We start from the raw sequence: 20,072 nt of genomic DNA, 5'->3' as shown, positions 1-20,072 counted from the left end.
TTTGATTGTCTCTGAGACCCAGAGCCAGGTGTGTGAAGAGAGGGAACTTTCTCACACTTGTCCTTGTCTCCTCAGATGTCATCCGTCTGGAGCTCATTTTTGGTGAGTTTGTCAAAGAGATGACATGAGAACAGTGACAAGGGCAAGTTTGAGAAAGTTCCCTCTCTTCACACACCTGTCTCTGGGTCTCAGAGGCAATCAAAATACAAACAATTGTACATCAAAGTAAAAAGTACATCAAAGAGACTTGTTTATTTTGGCTATTTACCCACATTAAAGTGTCTGGGTCAAAATGACCCGCAACATCATCTTTGTATACTACCTCTGCAAGACATTCCACTACTCAACAAAGTGTCCAGATTTTACACACCAGTTCATGAACCTGGATGAGGAAAAGTCACCAGATTTCAGCAAGAAAAAGAAAGGATAACCGGTACTTTGATCAACACAAAAACTGAAATGGGTCAAATTGACCCTTAACATAATACAATTGGAATACAAAATGTATTGTATGTCACTTTTCTAAATGTTTATATAACCTAAAATAAAATTGTTATTGGTTTAACCAGTTTTCTTGACTGTTTTGAGTGCATTTACACAGTATGGGTCAAAACGACCCGCAACATAATCAATGTCATTTTTTTCAACATAACTGACGGATGGGTATAAAGGAAGTATGATGAAGAGGAGACGATAACAAGTGGGAGGGGGTGACTGATCGTAACAAAAAGTCTGAGTGGGAGGGAAGCAGCAACAAAAACAACATGTGATTTAGGACCGTATCGCTTCAAAACGACTCTACATCCACGCCTCGACACCAAAGGGAGGAGAACTTGTTTCCGGGAAGGTGAGCTTAGATGGAATGACACAAAGGAGATGCATTGTGCTTGCTGAAGAGGAAGGGGGAAAGGAAACAAAAACGGCAACATTTGAACAAAGCAATGAAAGTTGCAGGCCGTGAAGGACAGAGGAAAAAAGAACACAATAAGCTGACGTTATCGACTTCATGTGCTTGGGAAGTTACAGATAGGACAGAGGCAGATTTATCAGGTCAGAGACGCCCTGGGGAGGCTGGAGTTTTGGGATGATGAACACACACCAATCCATTCATATCCAAAGTTATCTTAGCAGGATTAAAATATATTATTTCTTCATTTTTGTGAAGCTGCTGTGTTTCCCTCCGCTCAGAAGTTACCATTAACATGGTGCTTTCTTTCCCTAATACAGGTGTCGCCAACCAGTAGCCTGTGAGCTACATGTAGCATACCAGTTTAATTTAAATAGTAAGGAAAATGTTCTTAAACTCTGGCAGTGGTTCGGCTTCAAGTGGGAAGACGTCGAATAGACAACTTTAATTTGTCAAGTCTGGGCCAAAAGCGTTGCTACCAAAAGTAGCATTACTGCTAACAAACAGTTCAGGGTGTCCCTCCAGTGTTGCCGTAGGGCTGTGACGTAAGAGGTCTATATAAAGGTGGGTTGTTGAAGAAGGTGAGATATATGAAAAGAGGTGTAAAGAAGGGAACAATAAAGAAGTGGTGGAGACCGGACCTGCTCTCATGACTCCCTTTTATTATTTTATTTTATCAGTACCCAAATTATGCGAACCCAGGACACTCATCATTTGAAAAGTCACCTGCTAATAACTGTTTAATAAATACACTTTTGCTAAATTGACTTAGTTGCGATTTCCCTCTCTGCATGAAAGTTTAAAAGTAGCATATATGAATGCAGTATGAATAAGAATGTTTGAATGTAGACACATAGAATCATCATACTGCTGTGATTATATGCATCAAGTGTTCATTCAAGGCTAAGGCAAAATATGGAGATATACATCGTATATCGCGATACGGCGTAAAAACATCGAGATATTAAAAAAAAGGCCATATCGCCCGGCCCTAATGCTAATTGTTGATTTTATTATTATAAAATGTAAGATGTGAACAACATTTTGTTAATGTTCCTGCAAAATTTGCAAAATGTTCCTTTGTTTGCGTTGAAATAAGCTATGCAAATAAATGCTACCAAAATGAAGATGTAAATTTTGTAAAAGTAGCTCCAACACAATTTCTTCAATTATTTGTTTTCACTTTCTAGAGTTATTACCAGCCGGAAGATTGCAAATCACAAAATAAAAAAATCACTTTAACTCAAAATGCAGCCAGTGGGCCACGTTTAATAAATGTGTTTATTAGAATCCCTTTGGAAGTTTGATGTTTTCCCCGATTAAATTTGAGCTAAAATCAACAAAATCTGTCCAAACCGCACTCTCTTTCAAATGTGATAAGATCTGAACACATTTGGAGGCATGAGGGACGGCGTGGCGCAGTGGGGAGAGTGGCCGTGCGCAACCCGAGCGTCCCTGGTTCAATTCCCACCTAGTACAAACCTCGTCACGTCCGTTGTGTCCTGAGCAAGACACTTCACCCTTGCTCCTGATGGGTGCTGGTTGGCGCCTTGCATGGCAGTTCCCTCCATCAGTGTGTGAATGTGTGTGTGAATGGGTAAATGTGGAAGTAGTGTCAAAGCGCTTTGAGTACCTTGAAGGTAGAAAAGCGCTATACAAGTACAACCCATTTATTTATTTATATATTTATTAGGTGACACATTTACTGTATATACAGTTACATGCCATTAAATAAGTATAACATCTGTAATCTTTGGGTAGAGCGTCTTTTGTTGTGTTTTTTCTAGGGCTGGGCAACGATTAAAATGTTTAATCGAAGTTAATCGCACTATTTCTCCGATAAATCGCAATTAACTGCATTGTATACGCAAAGCCCAATAATGAATTCAAAAGTAGTGTGTAGTGCACCTTTATTGGAATATTCTCCCACATGAACAAAAGCGCCAAAACATTTGTTGTGCAAACACAATTTAAATCAGTCCTTGTTAAACAGTAGCAGTTAAATAGCATATTTTATGAAAATCAACTCCAAAAATGTAAATACAAACATTTAAGCTTATTGCCACTGCCAGGGTATTTAAGTTATCCTGTTTGTTATGGAAAATAAATATAATCTACATACAAATCTCTGAGCCACAATCATAACATCTGAACAGGCAATTTCTGAGGTAACAGCAGAAACATTTTTTTTATCAGGGATCTTATGTTTAAAAAACCTATATTATAGGTAGTGGGCTGTTTTAGGGAATTTTTGATCAAATTATCCGTAGTATCAATATTAATAATGTTGTGTTTATTCTGCGTAGTGCACTTAAAATAATTATGACCATATCTAGGAATTGATATGATGGGAATTTTCCGATTGTTTGCCTGGTGCTTTGATAAACTGAACGCATATACATGGTACTATATTGTGATGTTATGAGCCGGGGGAAAAAATAACTACCCTACCCAGCATGCAACAGGAGTGACGAGCATGCGCGGTAGCCCGGTATAGGTTGTGTCGCCATGACGGCATTTTGTATGTTGTGATATGCACGCTTTGAAAGCAAACGTTAAGAACTCAGCCAACACTCCTGGTCTGCATTATTCATAAATAGACAGACAACACATATACTCCGCTGCTTCACAGGCCGCTGGATGTAGCCGGCAAAGTATTCCCATGCTAGCTAGCCGGTCTAGCAAGCACGCGTCATTCAGTCCAAAACGGCCCGATCTATCCACATTCAGAATTGTCTGGCGGTCGTAAGTGATCCCGGAGTGACCACGCTGTAAGCCAGCCAGGAAATTTGCAGAATTGTCCGGTATTTTTTGCCAAATGTTCCATCTTTACCAAGAGCCCCTCGACGCCGGGCGACGCCATCTTGTTAAGAAAAGGCGTTAACAAAATAAAAGCATGTAAACAACATACGCAAATGTGCGATAAAATAATTGTCGGCGTTAATAGCTTGATGAGTTAGCGCGAAAATAACGCATTAATTTGCCCACCCCTAGTTTTTTCTTTGCTAAGATATTAAAAAAACCTAGATTTTAGCAGTTTAGTCATTGATCTTGCAGATGACCACAGCAATCCTAAATCTACTTAAGTCATTCTGTCCCACTGCAGCCATGCACTCTTAATTGCCACCCTTCACATGCTGATTACCGCCACTAACAGAGTGATCAAGACCCTTGGCTCCACTGTCAAAGTAGATTAGTGGGACACAGATGCAGGGTTACTGGCAGCTGTGGGCCGACCAGAAATCATGATCATAATTACAGATAAAAGTCCTTTTTAAATTTACTTTCCCTAAATATCTAAAGTGATTTATATCCACTTCTTGTCATATTATGCTCCTTCCAGGGTTGTTGTTTTTAGTTTATTGAGTTTGTATCCAATCAGAATCCAGCTAGCTTATGATGTCATGCTGTGCGATATCATTCAGAATCAACAATGCAGGTGTCTGTGCACTGTAAGTGAACGGACACATACAGTTGATAGATAATTGCGATAGCCAATCAGATCACCAGTTGCTGTCAGTAAGGCCTCCTCAGGTTAAAAGTGACATTTATGACATCATGACCATACCAATGCTGTGTGTATTAAATTAAAAACATTAAAGTTGCCCTCAACACTGCTATTGTGACATACAGTATAAAGCTCATAAGCACATGCTGCCTGAGTGTCTACAGGAGAGCTTCAAACCTAAGGAGAGTTCCTAAGTCCTCAGAGGTTCAGCTGTCTTCCAGAAAGCAAACATAACAACCAGCTTAAAAAGTACCGTATTTTCGACACTATAAGGCGCACCTAAAAACCTCAAATTTTCTCAAAAGCTGACAGTGTGGAATGCCATCTCCGGGTTGGGGAGGAGACCCTGCCCCAAGTGGAGGAGTTCAAGTACCTAGGAGTCTTGTTCACGAGTGGGGGAAGAGTGGATCGTGGGATCGACAGGCGGATCGGTGCGGCGTCTTCAGTAATGCGGACGCTGTACTGATCCGCTGTAGCGAAGAAGGAGCTGAGCCGGAAGGCAAAGCTCTCAATTTACCGGTCGATCTACGTTCCCATCCTCACCTATGGTCATGAGCTTTGGGTCATGACCGAAAGGACAAGATCACGGGTACAAGCGGCCCAAATGAGTTTGGGTCTCTCCCTTAGAGATAGGGTGAGAAGCTCTTCCATCCGGGAGGAACTCAAAGTAAAGCCGCTGCTCCTTCACATCGAGAGGAGCCAGATGAGGTGGTTCGGGCATCTGGTCAGGATGCCACCCGAACGCCTCCCTAGGGAGGTGTTTAGGGTACGTCCAACCGGTAGGAGGCCACGGGGAAGACCCAGGACACGTTGGGAAAACTATGTCTCCCGGCTGGCCTGGGAACGCCTCGGGATCCCCCGGGAAGAGCTAGACGAAGTGGCTGGGGAGAGGGAAGTCTGGGTTTCCCTGCTTAGGCTGTTGCCCCCGCGACCCGACCTCAGATAAGCGGAAGATGATAGACGGATGGATGGATGGTGTCTTATAATCCGCCTTATATATGGACCAATATTGAGCCACAATAAGCGGTAAAAAAAGGATGGATGGATGGAGGTCTCGCAACTACGGTAAGCAGCTGCCAACTTCATTTCCCCCGTAGAAGAAGAAGCGGGCGGTGCATGCTGGGATATATGACTGCGGGAGGTGTGCCGTTTCTGTGTGTTTATGTAAAGACCCCAAAATGGCTCCTATTAAGAGACACGCTTAGGACGCAGAGTTTAAAGTCAAGACGATCAGTCACACAGTAGAAGACGGGAATAGAGCAGCAGCGAGAGAATTTAACATTAACAGCAGCGACACTGACTCCTTTAACGACGACTTCGACGACATGTTGGATGCCGTATTCGCCCAACTGTTTGATTCCAACACTGAAGAAGAAGAATTTGAGGGATTCGTGGATGAAGAATAACTTAATAAAGTGAGCTTTACATGTTTATTTTGGGTGTGTTGTGTTACATTATCGTTTGAGCAATGTCGAGATATTGATATATTATTGCTTTGCACTATTTCCAGTGTTACTATATTGTGATTGCACTAATGTTTGATTTACCGTAACAGTATCAGACTGTTTTTTACCTGTTTATTGAATCAGGGAAAATAATAAAACAGCTGCTTATTAATTTTGGGAATGAACGGAGTTGTCAGAACGCTGGTTTGTAATCTATCAATAATGTTTGACTGACCTATCTGACTGTTTTGTTGACATTACCTTTAGCGCAGCTCCATCTAAAGCAGGGGTGCCCACACTTTTTCTGCAGGCGAGCTACTCGAGGGGGTCTACCTCATTTATATATATCATTTATATTTATTTATTTATGAAAGAGACATTTTTGTAAACAAGTTAAATGTGTTTAATGATAATACAAGCATGTGTAACACATATAGATGTCTTTCTTTCACAAAGACAAGAATATAGGTTGGTGTATTACCTGATTCTGATGACTTGCATTGATTGGAATCAGACAGTAATGATGATAACGCCCACATTTTCAAATGGAGGAGAAAAAAAGTGGTCCTTTCTGTACAATACCACATGAAAGTGGTTGGTTTTTGGCATCTAATTCATCCAGCTTCCATACACTTTACAAGAAAAACATCGGCGGCAAATTCTGTAGCTTGCTTGATTGACATTCACGGCACCCGAGGGTCTTGTGAGATGACGCTGGCTGCTGCCGGTTCATTATTATGAAAAAATGACAGAGGAAGGTGAGAAACACTTTTTATTTCAACAGACTTTCGCGCCGTCCCTTCCGTCAAAACTCTAAAGGCCGACTGCACATTTCCTATCTTCACAATAAAAGCCCTGCTTCATGCTGCCTGCGCTAACAAAATAAGAGTCTCGGAAAGCTGGCGTGCACAAGTGATGTGCACGCCAGCTTTCTGAGGGATCGCTTGTGCACGCCAGTTTTTCGAGACTCTGTATTTAGTTACCGCAGGCAGCATGAAGCAGGGCTTTTATTGTGAAGATAGGAAAAGTGCAGTCGGCCTTTAGAGTTTTGACGGAAGGTACGGCGTGAGAGTCTGTTGAAATAAAAAGTGTTTCTCGCCTTCCTCTCGGTCATATTTTCATAATAATGATCTTGCAGCAGCCAGCGTCATCTCACAAGACCCTCCGGTACCGTGAATGTCATTTAAGTGACGTCTTGGTGAAGATTGATGATCACTAATTTTTTAGGTCTATTTTTTTTAAAAGCCTGGCTAGAGATCGACTGACACACCCCCCGCGGTCGACTGGTAGCTCGCTATCGACGTAATGGGCACCCCTGATCTAAAAGATGCATAACATAACCCCAGCCTCTACTGTAGCATCTATTCTATGCGCCTTATAATGTGGTGCGCCTTTTTAAAACAAAGTTTTAAAATAGGCCATTCATTGAAGGTGCGTCTTATAATCCGGTGCGCCTTATAGTGCAGAAAATACGGTAGATGTGTTTTCTTCAGGGGGGGTTCACCTGTGGAACAGTTTGGATCATTCCTTAAAATGTTCCAGTTCCATTCACACATTTAAAAAAACACTTTAAGACCAATGTCTTGGAAAAATATATCACTCTTGAATCAACACAGTAGTTAATAGTATGATTATTGTTATTTACAAATTAAATGTGGGATGTAAACAATAATGGAAGTATAATTGTAAGTATATAGAATATAATTGGAACAAAGGTTTAACTAACAGGTGTACAAGGATCATTGAACAGTGTTTATGTTGTGTACAAGGTGTATTTATATCATGTTGTGCAAAGGAAATGTCATATTTTTAGGAAGCTCATCTTGTATTTGACATTGTTCGTAGGGTTAGTGTTTAACTTCGGCCTAAACGTTTTCGGTCTGCAACATTTTCAATTTATGAATGTACAACTGTTTGTTTATGCAAAATTGTGTGTTTGTTTTGTTGACCACTGACCGAAGAAAAATAAAAGTGTGTCCTGTGATTGGATACTCACTGGTGAGAGCCGCGGTGGTGCTAGGCAGATCAGCAAGCCACACCGGGACTGAATTTAATAAATTAATCCACTGCGATAGCCAATCAGATCACAAGTAGTTGACAGTAGCTTATCTAAGTAGCCTGAAGTTAACGAGATTTTGATTGGATACTCACTTGTCATTCCAAAGTGAATATCCAATCACAAGTTGCAAGTTACTCAAGCAGGAAGTGTTGTGCCGTAGCCATAACGGGCTCGCAGAGAAATCACCGATAGTCAGTGAACTCAGTGAACTATATTTATATAGCGCTTTTTCTCTAGTGACTCAAAGCGCTTTACATAGTGAAACCCAATATCTAAGTTACATTTAAACCAGTGTGGGTGGCACTGGGAGCAGGTGGGTAAAGTGTCTTGCCCAAGGACACAACGGTAGTGATTAGGATGGCGGAAGCGGGGATCGAACTTGCAACCCTCAAGTTGCTGGCATGGCCACTCTACCAACCGGGCTATACCGCTATACTCACTTTTTTTAACCCACAAAGAAGGAGGAGAAAACATTGATTAAGTGGCAGATATATATATGCAAGGCCATTTTCAAGAAGGATATTTAAAGAGAAACTACATCTTGTCAGCTGTCCTGGCACTGAAATAGGGAAATACCCGCCCCACTTCCACTCGAATCAACCGACTACGAGCGGTACCACTGGCTAATATGGCGTCAATTGGGTTCTACAAATTTTGAGTTCAAATATTTAATTTCTCGATTTTTTCCACATTTGATGTTTTGTTTTTACTATTTTAATTTTGACATTATCACACAAGAAGTTTTAATTGCTGATGCGTTTTTGTTTTTTTTAAATGTGCCAGAAAATAGCCTGTTTTGTACACTGTTGTGGTGATACAATGCACAGTGGTGCGTAAATGTGTTTTTATATAGTATTACTCCAGCATTGGTCACGTGGTGAAATCAATGATGGTATTTGGAGAGGTAATCATTGAAGTCGGACATCTCTACCCGCCACTGGTTATTTACTATCTTATAGGTGGCCCTCTCAAAGAACTTACAAGTCGTTATGGGGAACATGGCACAAAAGAAGCAACACACAAACAGAAACACAAGGCAACACTCACTGGGAGTAGAGCATCCGTGAGCGGACGATGAACTTGAAGATGTACTCCAAAGCTTTCAGAGTTCGGAGGATTGCCTCGCACTGTTCTCCCTGACTGGAGACGTCCAGGTATCTCTTCAGCACCGACATCAACTTTCTGTTTGAGATCACAGGAAAATAAATGAGCGAGATAGAAACTTATAAACTTCCTTGTGGTCTACATAACGTGATGGTGGTTCTTTGGTCAAAATGTTGCAAAGATGATGTTTTACACATTATCTTTAAGTCGCTTTCTGACAGTCGCTTTTGTGGGCGGTCTTATTTACGTGGCTCACCTTCGACAGCGTCTTCTTCCCGTCATCTTTGTTGTAGCGGTGTAGCGTGCAAGGATGGGAGTGGAAGAAGTGTCAAAAGATGGAGCTAACTGTTTTAATGACATTCAGACTTTACTTCAATCAATAACGGAGCAGCATCTCCTCATCCGTGGCTCACTAGTGCAACAACACCCGAAATGTGTCCCGTAAAAAAAATGTCAGACCAAAACTCTCTAATAACTAAAGTTCCGTGGGTGAATTATGTAAACCCACTTTACCAGGAGTTTTTAGCGCTTTTATAGCGAGTCTACTGACAGATATAAGAACTTTACACTACTTTATTTTAGAAATGGCAACAGTGGAGGATACTAAACTAGTACCAGTATACCGTTCAACCTTAAGACTGCAGGTTAAAATGGTATCACAAATTCCCTGAAAATGTAGTTTTTCTAAATTATTCTTATATAGACAGTCGGCCCAAAGGCAGCAGGGATAGGCTGCGTCTTATGTCAACCCCTTTGTTTGAACGCTGCAGTCCCCCCTTTCTTAAACTTACGTTTTGACATTATGTATTTCCCCACGGGATAATACGAATTTCTCTTCTGTAATCTGTTTGTATTTTATTTGAGTGTTTGATGGTTTGGTTTTGCACCGGAATTATGCGGGATTAAGGGCGTTTACATATGCTTATTAGGGAAATAAGGGTGTGTTTTTATGCAAATTATGATAGAAACGCACGCGCAAACCATTTGGCATTCAGCAACTTTAGAAAAGCAAGTGGGAACAATTTGGTCATTTAAGACCACATCATGAATTTAAATGGACTACTCTTAGGAAATCACTTAGGAAGAAAGATAATAGTAAAAGTTAGGAACTTATTGTTGTCTGATTCAGCTGCCCTCCACATGAACCTGTACATGAGATGATGTAAAGTGTCAGAGCAAGTGAGGACCCAATACTGAAAAACATTTGGCTTGCACTGCAGCGCCTTGAAGCAGTCTCTTGCTGTCATTGCAAGCCAGTATGAGTTTCTTACCACTGGCACCACAGATGGGCAGTATGCAGTGGTGTGCAATTTGCTTTAAAAAGTGAGATCTTAACAGAAAATGAGCACATAGGGGACGGCGTGGCGCAGTGGAAGAGTGGCCGTGCGCAGCCCGAGGGTCCCTGGTTCAATCCCCACCTAGTACCAACCTCGTCACGTCCGTTGTGTCCTGAGCAAGACAATTCACCCTTGCTCCTGATGGGTGCTGGTTAGCGCCTTGCATGGCAGCTCCCTCCATCAGTGTGTGAATGTGTGTGTGAATGTGGAAGTAGTGTCAAAGCGCTTTGAGTACCTTGAAGGTAGAAAAGCGCTATACAAGTACAACCCATTTATCATTTAACCCTGATGAAGATAAGCGGCATAGATAAGGGTTGGAATATAAACAGTCATAGGTCCACCTACTGAGAAACACCTTATCAAATGTTCTTAAGCAGGACTCCTCCGTCATACAGGTAAAGAAGGAAGTAGAAACAAGGTGTGACATACTTGTAGGCTAAAGTGGCACTGAAATGCTGCTTGATGTAGGCCTCCAACACTGTGTTGAAATGCTGGAACTTCCTGTCTGCGATGAGACTTATTATGTAGATCTTGTGGGAGAAAACACAAAGAATACACAAATATCGGACATTAGTTTGATTGACATCATCGTATTTCATCATTTTGGTGACAGCTCACCAAGGCATCGAACACGAGGATGTCGTAGTCGTCCGTCTGAGAGTGTTCCATCATGATGTTGAACAGAGCGTCCAGCGTGTCCTGCAGGAACTGACACGAGGAGGAGAGGCCGCTTTGAAAGAGGTTAAACATCGACGCACTCGTGAAGGCACATGACTGACCTTGACCACCTCCTCGCCATCGATGAGCCTCAGTTCCTTTAGGTTTTCTTGCAGGAGTTCGGGTCGAGTCCGCCATTTAAGAAGCCCCAGCAGGCCCACTTTGGAGGCAACAAGAACAGGGTTTCTCTTAAAATTAAGCTTTGTCTTTCTTGGATTTTATTTAAACTTGTAGAGTTGATTCATTAATAAAAGTGGCATTTTTTTGAAAGGTTTGGGGAAAAAAAGAATCACCATTTGTGTTGCCTGAATCTATTTGACAGTGTTTGGTATTAAAATAAACTAACTTTAAACTATGGTTGTACCGGTATTAGTATATTATCGTGGTACCAATGAATGAACAACAGTACTATACTCTTTGAAAAGTACTGGTTCACAATATTATTTTTTTACGTTGTCATCACGTCGTAACGTTGCTGGTTTTACGAGCAGAGGAGCATGTTCGGCAGCGCAAGCAGACACAGTGTGTGGACAGAAAAGGGAGAATGGACGCATTTTGGCTTAAGATCTAACAATAAAGGTGAAGTTATAACACTGAAATCCACTGTAATGATACCAAGCACAAGAGTGTATCTAGTTGACTATTATCCATCCATCCATTTTCTACCGCTTATTCCCTTTCGGGGTCGCGGGGGGCGCTGGCGCCTATCTTAGCTACAATCGGGCGGAAGGCGGGGTACACCCTGGACAAGTCGCCACCTCATCGCAGGGCCAACACAGATAGACAGACAACATTCACACTACATCAATATTTTTTATCGTCACAAAGTGTTATTTTTTCAAATTCATATTATATTCATAAACTCAGGATATACACATGAGGACTTTGAATATGACCAATGCATGATCCTGTAACTACTTGGTATTGATCAATGCATAAATGTGTGGTATCATCCAAAACATTACATGGATTCAATTCTTTAGGATGTCAATAAACTTCTCAATCAATCAAAAAAAAAAACAGTAGATGGCAGTCACACATAAGAGACAGGTATAGGCTGCAAAGATGACGGCAGTAAAATGCTCAATTGAGAGTATGGAACATTACATACAGCGCTGAAAAATATGTCATAATGTTTTAGTAGGACTTTGGTAAACTATGGAGCCACACCACTTGGATTGTTGGAGCATTAGGGCTACCGTAGTCAGATGTTCTGTACAGTGCTTCAACATACGGCTATTATTGTGTGTATAAAAACTGCAAAATGGCACCTATTAGCAGACATGTGTTCTTTCGCAATATTATGCAAAACCAGCTTTTCTTACCTTCTGGTACTTGCTGATCTGTATTTGGGAACTGAATTAGTCCTGAATATGTGCGCATGTCCACCTTTGTAGTCAGTACCAACGCTGTAGTCGATAAGCTTCTTCTTTTTCTCTATCTACTTGTTATGTGACATTCATCCTCCACTGTTGCCATTTCTAATATAAAGTAGTGTAAAGTTCTTATATCTGTCAGTAGACTCGCTATAAAAGCGCTAAAAACTCCTGGTAAAGTGGGTTTACATAATTCACCCACGGAACTTTAGTTATTAGAGAGTTTTGGTCCGAGATTTTTTTTTACGGGACACATTTCGGGTGTTGTTGCACTAGTGAGCCGCGGATGAGGAGATGCTGCTCCGTTATTGATTGAAGTAAAGTCTGAATGTCATTAAAACAGTTAGCTCCATCTTTTGACACTTCTTCCACTCCCATCCTTGCACGCTACACCGCTACAACAAAGATGACGCTGTCGAAGGTGAGCCACGTAAATAAGACCGCCCACAAAAGCGACTGTCAGAAAGCGACTTAAAGATGTGTAAAACATCATCTTTGCAACATTTTGACCAAAGAACCACCATCACGTTATGTAGACCACAAGGAAGTCTTTTACATTTAGAAAAGACTAAAGACAAGAACAAGAAAGTTTGATCATATTACGCCTGTACTGGCTTCCTGTGCACTTAAGATGTGACTTTAAGGTTTTACTACTTACGTATAAAATACTATACGGTCTAGCTCCATCCTATCTTGCCGATTGTATTGTACCATATGTCCCGGCAAGAAATCTGCCTTCAAAGGACTCCGGCTTATTAGTGATTCCCAAAGCCCAAAAAAAGTCTGTGGGCTATAGAGCGTTTTCATTTCGGGCTCCAGTACTCTGGAATGCCCTCCCGGTAAAAGTTCGAGATGCCACCTCAGTAGAAGCATTTAAGTCTCACCTTAAAACTCATCTGTATACTCTAGCCTTTAAATAGACTCCCTTTTTAGACCAGTTGATCTGCCGTTTCTTTTCTTTTTCTCCTATGTTCCACTCTCCCTTGTGGAGGGGGTCCGGTCCGATCCGGTGGCCATGTACTGCTTGCCTGTGTATCGGCTGGGGACATATCTGCGCTGCTGATCCGCCTCCGCTTGGGATGGTTTCCTGCTGGCTCCGCTGTGAACGGGACTCTCGCTGCTGTGTTGGATCCGCTTTGGACTGGACTCTCGCGACTGTGTTGGATCCATTATGGATTGAACTTTCATCATGTTAGACCCGCTCGACATCCATTGCTTTCCTCCTCTCCAAGGTTCTCATAGTCATCATTGTCACCGACGTCCCACTGGGTGTGAGTTTTCCTTGCCCTTATGTGGGCCTACCGAGGATGTCGTAGTGGTTTGTGCAGCCCTTTGAGACACTAGTGATTTAGGGCTATATAAGTAAACATTGATTGATTGATTGAAAAAAGTTGTAATATGACTCTTTTAATGCGCCTTACATTATAATCCGGTGTCTGAAAATAGACCTGAAAAGACAGTGCGCCTTATAATCCGGTGTGCCCTATGGTCTGAAAAATAAGGTACTGTATTTAACCAGAGAAAAAAAAGTTTCTAAAAGCAACACACAGCTATTACTTATTTGGGGGCATTTTTTCCAGCCCTGAGATTATATGGCTCATTGGAAATTAATCACTACTTAGACTGTAAAAGAAACAACAAAGATAGTGTTCCCCAAAGGTTCATTTGTCACGTCCATGTGTTCTGTGACCGATACTTTTAATGCATTCCAGCATTAGTTCTGCAACACTTTGAACAAGGAACAGCTCAGTATAACTGGAGGGCTGATTACCAGCAGCTTTTTCCACTTGTGTCCAGGAAATTTGTGACACATCTGGTGGGTGGCCTTAAACAACACAAGCTGAGTGTGTGTGTGTGTGTGTGTGTGTGTGTGTGTGTGTGTGTGTGTGTGTGTGTGTGTGTGTGTGTGTTGTCTTTGATTCAACCAAAGGTTAATGTTCATTATTGTGATGGACGAACAGCTGTTGTGCCGGCACCTGTGTCAGATCTACTCCACTGTCTCGGATGCTTGAGTGTGCGTATACGTTTAGGAAGGTGCGCTCAACTCTGCAAACATGGCTGCCTGCCAGACTGTGTAGGACAAAGTGACAACGCTGTAGACACTGATACAATCAGCGTATTTACATCATTGTCCATAACGTCACTATGATTACGATGCACATCCTTGCTGCCGGTAAAAAAATCTACCTAATAAGCATGTTGAGTCACCCTCAACTTGCACACAAGCCGACATATTCACCCAGAGAATGTTTGACTTACATGACTCATTTTTCACTAAATATACATTCTAGTTGGTTACACAACTACCAGTGTACTCAGTGGCCTAGTGGTTAGAGTGTCCGCCCTGAGATGGGTAGGTTGTCAGTTTAAACCCCGGCCAAGTGATACCAAAGACTATAAAAATGGGAGTCATTACCTCCCTGCTTGGCACTCAGCATCAAAGGTTGGAATTGGGGGTTAAATCATAAAAATGATTCCCGGGCGCGGCCACCGCTCCTGCTCACTGCTCCCCTCACCTCCCAGAGGGTGACAGAGGGGATGGGTCAAATGCAGAGGACATATTTCAACACACCTCGTGTGTGTGTGTGTGTGTGTGACAATCAATGGTACTTTAACTTTACTTTTTTTCCTCAAAACAAGAAATTTTTGGTGTGCTTACCGACCTCAAAGCTATTTTATTTGGTACATGGTGAAATGATGAGTGACTAGTAGATGGCAGTCACAAATCAGAGAAATGTGTAGACCCGATATGATGGCAGTCACACACAAGAGATATGTATAGACTGCAATATGACTCAAGTAAAAAAACACCAACATGTTATATTTTTCGTTGAAAATATAGAACATTATACACAACACTCAAAAATGGCACTCAGCATCAAAGGTTGGAATTGGGGGTTAAATCATAAAAATGATTCCCGGGCGCGGCCACCGCTCCTGCTCACTGCTCCCCTCACCTCCCAGAGGGTGACAGAGGGGATGGGTCAAATGCAGAATACATATTTCAACACACCTTGTGTGTGTGTGTGTGTGTGACAATCAATGGTACTTTAACTTTAACTTAACTTTTTTTCCTGAAAACAAGAAATTTTGGGTGTGCTTACCGACCTCAAAGCTATTTTATTTGGTACATGGTGAAATGATGTGTGACCAGTAGATGGCAGTCACAAATCAGAGAAATGTGTAGACCTGATATGATGGCAGTCACACACAAGAGATACGTATAGACTGCAATATGACTCAAGTAAAAAAACACCAACATGTTATATTTTTCGTTGAAAATATAGAACATTATACACAACACTCAAAAATGGCACTCAGCATCAAAGGTTGGAATTGGGGGTTAAATCATAAAAATGATTCCCGGGCGCGGCCACCGCTCCTGCTCACTGCTCCCCTCACCTCCCAGAGGGTGACAGAGGGGATGGGTCAAATGCAGAGGACATATTTCAACACACCTCGTGTGTGTGTGTGTGTGTGTGACAATCAATGGTACTTTAACTTTACTTTTTTTCCTCAAAACAAGAAATTTTGGGTGTGCTTACCGACCTCAAAGCTATTTTATTTGGTACATGGTGAAATGATGTGTGACCAGTAGATGGCAGTCACAAATCAGAGAAATGTGTAGACCCGATATGATGGCAGTCACACACAAGAGATATGTATAGACTGCAATATGACTCAAGTAAAAAAACACCAACATGTTATATTTTTCGTTGAAAATATAGAACATTATACACAACACTCAAAAATGGCACTCAGCATCAAAGGTTGGAATTGGGGGTTAAATCATAAAAATGATTCCCGGCCGCGGCCACCGCTCCTTCTCACTGCTCTCCTCACCTCCCAGAGGGTGACAGAGGGGATGGGTCAAATGCAGAGGACATATTTCAACACACCTCGTGTGTGTGTGTGACAATCAATGGTACTTTAACTTTACTTTTTTTCCTCAAAACAAGAAATTTTGGGTGTGCTTACTGACCTCAAAGCTATTTTATTTGCTACATGGTGAAATGATGTGTGACCGGTAGATGGCAGTCACAAATCAGAGAAATGTGTAGACCTGATATGATGGCAGTCACACACAAGAGATACGTATAGACTGCAATATGACTCAAGTAAACAACACCAACATGTTATATTTTTCGTTGAAAATATAGAACATTATACACAACACTCAAAAATGGCACTCAGCATCAAAGGTTGGAATTGGGGGTTAAATCATAAAAATGACTCCCGGGCGCGGCCACCGCTCCTGCTCACTGCTCCCCTCACTTCCCAGAGGGTGACAGAGGGGATGGGTCAAATGCAGAGGACATATTTCAACACACCTCGTGTGTGTGTGTGTGTGTGTGTGTGACAATCAATGGTACTTTAACTTTACTTTTTTTCCTCAAAACAAGAAATTTTGGGTGTGCTTACCGACCTCAGAGCTATTTTATTTGGTACATGGTGAAATGATGTGTGACCAGTAGATGGCAGTCACAAATCAGGGAAATGTGTAGACCCGATATGATGGCAGTCACACACAAGAGATACGTATAGACTGCAATATGACTCAAGTAAACAACACCAACATGTTATATTTTTCGTTGAAAATATACAACATTATACACAACACTCAAAAATCTATCAAAATGTTTTAGTAAGACTTTGGTAAGCTATGAAGCCACACCGCTTGATGGATTGTACTGTGCTTCAACATAGGAGTATTATTATGCTGTGTGTATAAGGTAAGACATGTTATAAATGGGTTGTACTTGTGTAGCGCTTTTCTACCTTCAAGGTACTCAAAGCGCTTTGACACTACTTCCACATTCACACACTGATGGAAGGAGCTGCCATGCAAGGTGCTAACCAGCACCCATCAGGAGCAAGGGTGACGTGTCTTGCTCAGGACACAACGGACATGACGAGGTTGGTACTAGGTGGGGATTGAACCGGCGACCCTTCGTGTTGCGCACGGCCACTCTGCCGCCGCGCCGTTTTGTTTCGCAATATTATGCAAAAGCAACTTTTCTTACTTGCTAGTACCTGCTGATCTGTATTTGGGAACTGTATTAGTCCTGAATATGTGCGCATGTCCACCTTTGTAGTCAGTACCAACGCTGTAGTCGATAAGCTTCTTCTTTTTCTCTATCTACTTGTTATGTGACATTCATCCTCCACTGTTGCCATTTCTAATATAAAGTAGTGTAAAGTTCTTACTTATATCTGTCAGTAAAATTGCCAGGAAAGTGCTAAAACATACCGGTGTAGTGAGTTTACATTATTCACCCAAGGAACTTTACTTATTAGAGAGTTCCGGTCGGACGTTTTTTCCACGGGATACATTTCAGGGGTTGTTGTTACACTAGTGAGCCACGGATGAGGAGATGCTGCTCCGTTATTGACTGAAGTAAAGTCTGAAGTTCATTAAAACAGTTTGCTCCATCTTTTGACATTTCTTCCACTCCCGTCCTTGCACGCTACACCGCTACAACAAATGTGACGGGAAGGAGACGCTGTCCAAAATGAGCCACGTAAATAAGACCGCCCACAATACGGTGCATCCTGAAGAGACTGTCAGAAAGGGGTTTGAAGATGATGGTTAAAACATCATCTATGCAATATTCTGACCAAAGAACTACCATTACATGTTATGTAGACCACAAGAAAGTGTTTTAAATGTAGAAAAAAATAATAATAAAAATATGACCCCTCTAATGCGCCCTATAATCCACTGAACTTTTTGTATGAAAATAGACCTGACTATTCCCGCTCATTGGCAGTCCGCCTTATAATCCGGTACACCCTATGGTCCAGAAAAAAACTGTACAAAATAAAGTGAATGTAAACAAACAAGTTTTGCTACACTCTTTCTGAACTCAAGATGTCCTCTGCTGCCAATGGTAAAGTCCCCACAGTGGCCATTTCACAGCAATGTCACAGAAAATGTTAAGTTACAACATTAGCACAGAGGGACACTTCCTTCCCTGAGGACAACTACTCGATGGAAACATTGGTTTTTGAAAGAGAGTAAGGTCTTTTTTTTTGTCTGTCCAGCCACTCATATTATTGATGTCGATGCCCATATTTGCTGTACAGATCTACGGGCATGGGCTACATAAAGTAAAAGCCTACCATATGTTATGGAGCAGGGGTGCCCACACTTTTTCTGCAGGCGAGCTACTTTTCAATTGACCAACTCGAGGGGATCTACCTCATTTATATATATCATTTATATTTATTTATTTATGAAAGAGACATTTTTGTAAACAAGTTAAATGTGTTTAATGATAATACAAGCATGTGTAACACATATAGATGTCTTTCTTTCACAAAGACAAGAATATAAGTTGGTGTATTACCTGATTCTGATGACTTGCATTGATTGGAATCGGACAGTAATGATGATAACGCCCACATTTTCAAATGGAGGAGAAAAAAAGTTGTCCTTTCTGTACAATACCACATGAAAGTGGTTGGTTTTTGGCATCTAATTCATCCAGCTTCCATACACTTTACAAGAAAAACATTGGCGGCAAATTCCGTAGCTTGCTTGATTGACATTCACGGCACCCGAGGGTCTTGTGAGATGACGCTGGCTGCTGCCAGTTCATTATTATGAAAAAATGACGGAGAGGAAGGCGAGAAACACTTTTTATTTCAACAGACTTTCGCGCCGTCCCTTCCGTCAAAACTCTAAAGGCCGAATGCACATTTCCTATCTTCACAATAAAAGCCCTGCTTCATGCTGCCTGCGCTAACAAAATAAGAGTCTCGGAAAGCTGGCGTGCAGATCACTTGTGCACGTCAGCTTTCTGAGGGATCGCTTGTGCACGCCAGTTTTCCGAGACTCTGTATTTAGTTAGCGCAGGCAGCATGAAGCAGGGCTTTTATTGTGAAGACAGGAAATGTGCAGTCGGCCTTTAGAGTTTTGACGGAAGGTACGGCGCGAGAGTCTGTTGAAATAAAAAGTGTTTCTCGCCTTCCTCTCGGTCATATTTTCATAATAATGATCTTGCAGCAGCCAGCGTCATCTCACAAGACCCTCCGGTACCGTGAATGTCATTTAAGTGACGTCTTGGTGAAGATTGATGATCACTAATTTTTAGGTCTATTTTTTTTTAAAAGCCTGGCTCGGGATCGACCGACACACCCCCCGCGGTCGACTGGTAGCTCGCGATCGACGTAACGGGCACCCCTGTTATGAAGGGTGCGGTATGAGGTAAAGACTGCAAGAACCACACAAACATTACCATTCTGGGTGAGCTTGGTGGAGCAGACCAAGGTGGAAATCGTGAAACTGTCTCTGGAGCTGACTGACAGGCCCCCGCCGCCCCCGCTCAAATTGCTGGTGCTTCGGTTCAGTGTCCCCTTGTGGAGGTCTCCATGGTGGGGGCGGGTGGAGGGCAAGGACAAGTAAGAATTCACATCCTCCATGCGCTTGCTGTCCCCCTACAAGGATAATGTGCAATCGGTCAGTCAGTCAAACTTTGTTTTACGACTGAGAAAAACATGCCGGTTTTTATTTCCCGCCCAATATCTGATTTTTGGAATAGTCCCTGTTTTAAGAGTCCCCTGCGCCCTCCTTAGTGCTTAACCAGTGAGTTCCATTGAGTAAAAGGGAATCAAAA

At 41.9% G+C, this 20,072-nt stretch overlaps 1 protein-coding gene across 1 annotated transcript in view; it reads right to left on the bottom strand.

The window, feature by feature from the left end:
- The window catches only part of LOC133552549 (dedicator of cytokinesis protein 2-like), a 393,779-nt gene that overhangs the window by 284,533 nt on the left and 89,174 nt on the right, over nucleotides 1-20,072 (bottom strand). Inside the window, 5 exon segments of the mRNA XM_061899789.1 lie at nucleotides 8,967-9,101; nucleotides 10,790-10,890; nucleotides 10,979-11,068; nucleotides 11,140-11,237; nucleotides 19,695-19,893. Of these exon segments, the coding sequence (XP_061755773.1) occupies nucleotides 8,967-9,101; nucleotides 10,790-10,890; nucleotides 10,979-11,068; nucleotides 11,140-11,237; nucleotides 19,695-19,893 (623 nt within the window).

This window comes from Nerophis ophidion, linkage group LG05 (assembly GCF_033978795.1).
Source record: "Nerophis ophidion isolate RoL-2023_Sa linkage group LG05, RoL_Noph_v1.0, whole genome shotgun sequence".
Classification (NCBI taxonomy): domain Eukaryota; kingdom Metazoa; phylum Chordata; class Actinopteri; order Syngnathiformes; family Syngnathidae; genus Nerophis; species Nerophis ophidion.
The sequence above is the reverse complement of the archived record's forward strand: the minus strand, read 5'-3'. Positions and strand labels throughout refer to the sequence as shown.